At 51.9% G+C, this 2,030-nt stretch overlaps 1 protein-coding gene across 1 annotated transcript in view; it reads right to left on the bottom strand.

Annotated features, from left to right (window-relative positions):
* SLC4A5 (solute carrier family 4 (sodium bicarbonate cotransporter), member 5) overlaps nt 1–2,030 on the bottom strand; it is a 104,248-nt gene that overhangs the window by 89,977 nt on the left and 12,241 nt on the right. The window contains exon 3 of the mRNA XM_006760019.2: nt 1,301–1,483. Coding sequence (XP_006760082.1) covers nt 1,301–1,483 — 183 coding nt within the window. The remainder of the gene's footprint in view (nt 1–1,300; nt 1,484–2,030) is intronic.

Below are 2,030 nucleotides of genomic sequence, written 5' to 3'. Positions count from 1 at the left end.
CTAGCATAGTGCCTTCAAGACCCATCCACGCTGTTGTAAATATCAGCATTTCCTACTTTCTAATGACTGAATAATATTCATACATATAAACAATGCTGGACGTTGTTGTTTCCATACCTTGGCTCTTACGAATAATATTGCAATGAACACGGGGTGCAGACATCTCTTCGAGATAGTGATTTTGTTTCCTTCAGATACCACAGTATATACCCAGTTGTGGGATTGCTGAATCATATGATAGTTGAATTTTTAATTTTTTGAGGAACTTCCATACTGGTTTCCATAGTGGCTGTACCAACTTACATTTCAGTATTTTAATCAGTACTTCTCTCTTACCCTGGGCATGTTCAACGAACTCCCCATTAACCCATCTATCCCTGTAGACACGCTTACTCTGGGAAGGCCACAGGCCTGGTAGACTGGGTGCCTGAACAGTGGTTCAGGGCAGCAGCAGGGTTGGAGGGGTTCTGAAGGCCTTTGGGAGCATGTATGTCGGGTCTTCTCCCAGGGGGACACTAAAACCCTGTGATTGCCTCTGGCATGCCTCTGAGGGTTTAGATGGTAAAGTCACTAATTTTGCCTTGCTCGAGACAGTAAAAATATGTAATAAAAACCAATTAAATGTCAGTTAGAAGGCAGATTTGGGATATGATGGGAGTACACGTATGTCCCTAGAAATAGTAAAGTCACAAAAGAATAAAATGTCTCAGCCGTGCTCTAAGAACTCCGGCCTTTTACTCCTCTTAAGATTGATATCTTTCTTTCCAGGAAAGAACAAAAGAATGATTTGTAATCAGCCCAGAACTGATTTCTGCAGCCGCAGAGGAAGCCCCAGGGCTCTGTGGGCCTGGAGAAAGCGTCCCAGGGCTCCGCAGCCCCCTGCAGGTCCTGGACAGCTCTGTCCAGTTCCTCACGCTTGGGAGGACCAATGGGCAGGTCATGACGAAGCAATTCCGTCTGCTGAGCACAGTGCCTCACACCCAACGGGCGTGTTCGTATTGGTCCTTAGGGCAACGGCCAGGTGGCCCCTGGGAATTTAGAAAGGAAGGGAATAATTCGGAGCATTAAGCCATGAAATCAGCATGGAATGGATCAGAGCAGGGGACTGAACTCCCCCAAGAGAGAGGCGCTCAGCTTGACTAAAGGCAGCCGGAGCAGCGAGCCCGCCCGCAATGGCAGCGGCGGAGCAGAGGGGGACTGGGACACCGGGCCACGTCTCAGGAGGCTCCCTCCTGCCCAGCCATGCCTCGCCTGCACCCACAGCAGATGGCCCCCCAGAACGCACCCCTCAAGAACTCACGGGTCCTGCTGGCACGGTCCGCACCACTGTCCCTGCTGCTTGTCCTGCTCCCCGCGCCGGTCGGGTCCCTATCCGGCCACAGGCCCCAGCGGACCTTCTGCTGGCTTGAGGGCTGACCCTTCTGGTCTTTCTTCCTTTGGAGGTAACTGGGGACGGAAAGCCCAATGTGGATGGAATGGCAGTCTGTGGGCACAACACAAGACGGGGGGGAGCCAAGGGTTACTAAAAGCTGGCATTTCTCCTTAACAGCCTCCAGTCCCAAAGAGCTAAGGCCAAGAGCAAAACCCAAGACGTGGGATTCCTGGTCAGGGCACTGCCCGAGGCATGGGTTTGACGGAACCCCACTCCGAACAACTCGGTGTTGCAGGAAAAGCTGCCCTTGGTGCTGCAGCCAGAACTCTGGCAGCATGAGCAGAACCCCCAGCTGCCTGCTCGTCCAGGCAGCGATGACCACATATGGCCTGTGACGCAGGACAGAGGCCCTCAGGGGGTCCCGGGCTTAGTCCCAAACGCCAAGCCCCTCCTTGGCTGGTATAGAAAAGCCGCGTGCACCTTATCGAGGGCCATTTTTACTAACAACCAAGGGCTACATGAACCACTTACCAGAAGAGCACGTTATTAAGGGTTTCTCAAAGCTGGTTATGTAAACTAGAGTTTTCAAGAACTATAGTTACCAGGAACCTTAAATTCAGAATTCTACTAGGAAGCCTGGCTGCTGCGCAAACCGCCA

This window comes from Myotis davidii, unplaced genomic scaffold, assembly GCF_000327345.1.
Source record: "Myotis davidii unplaced genomic scaffold, ASM32734v1 scaffold1477, whole genome shotgun sequence".
In the NCBI taxonomy this organism is placed as follows: Eukaryota; Metazoa; Chordata; class Mammalia; order Chiroptera; family Vespertilionidae; genus Myotis; species Myotis davidii.
Note: the sequence above shows the minus strand (reverse complement) of the source record. Positions and strands in the feature narration are given on the sequence as shown.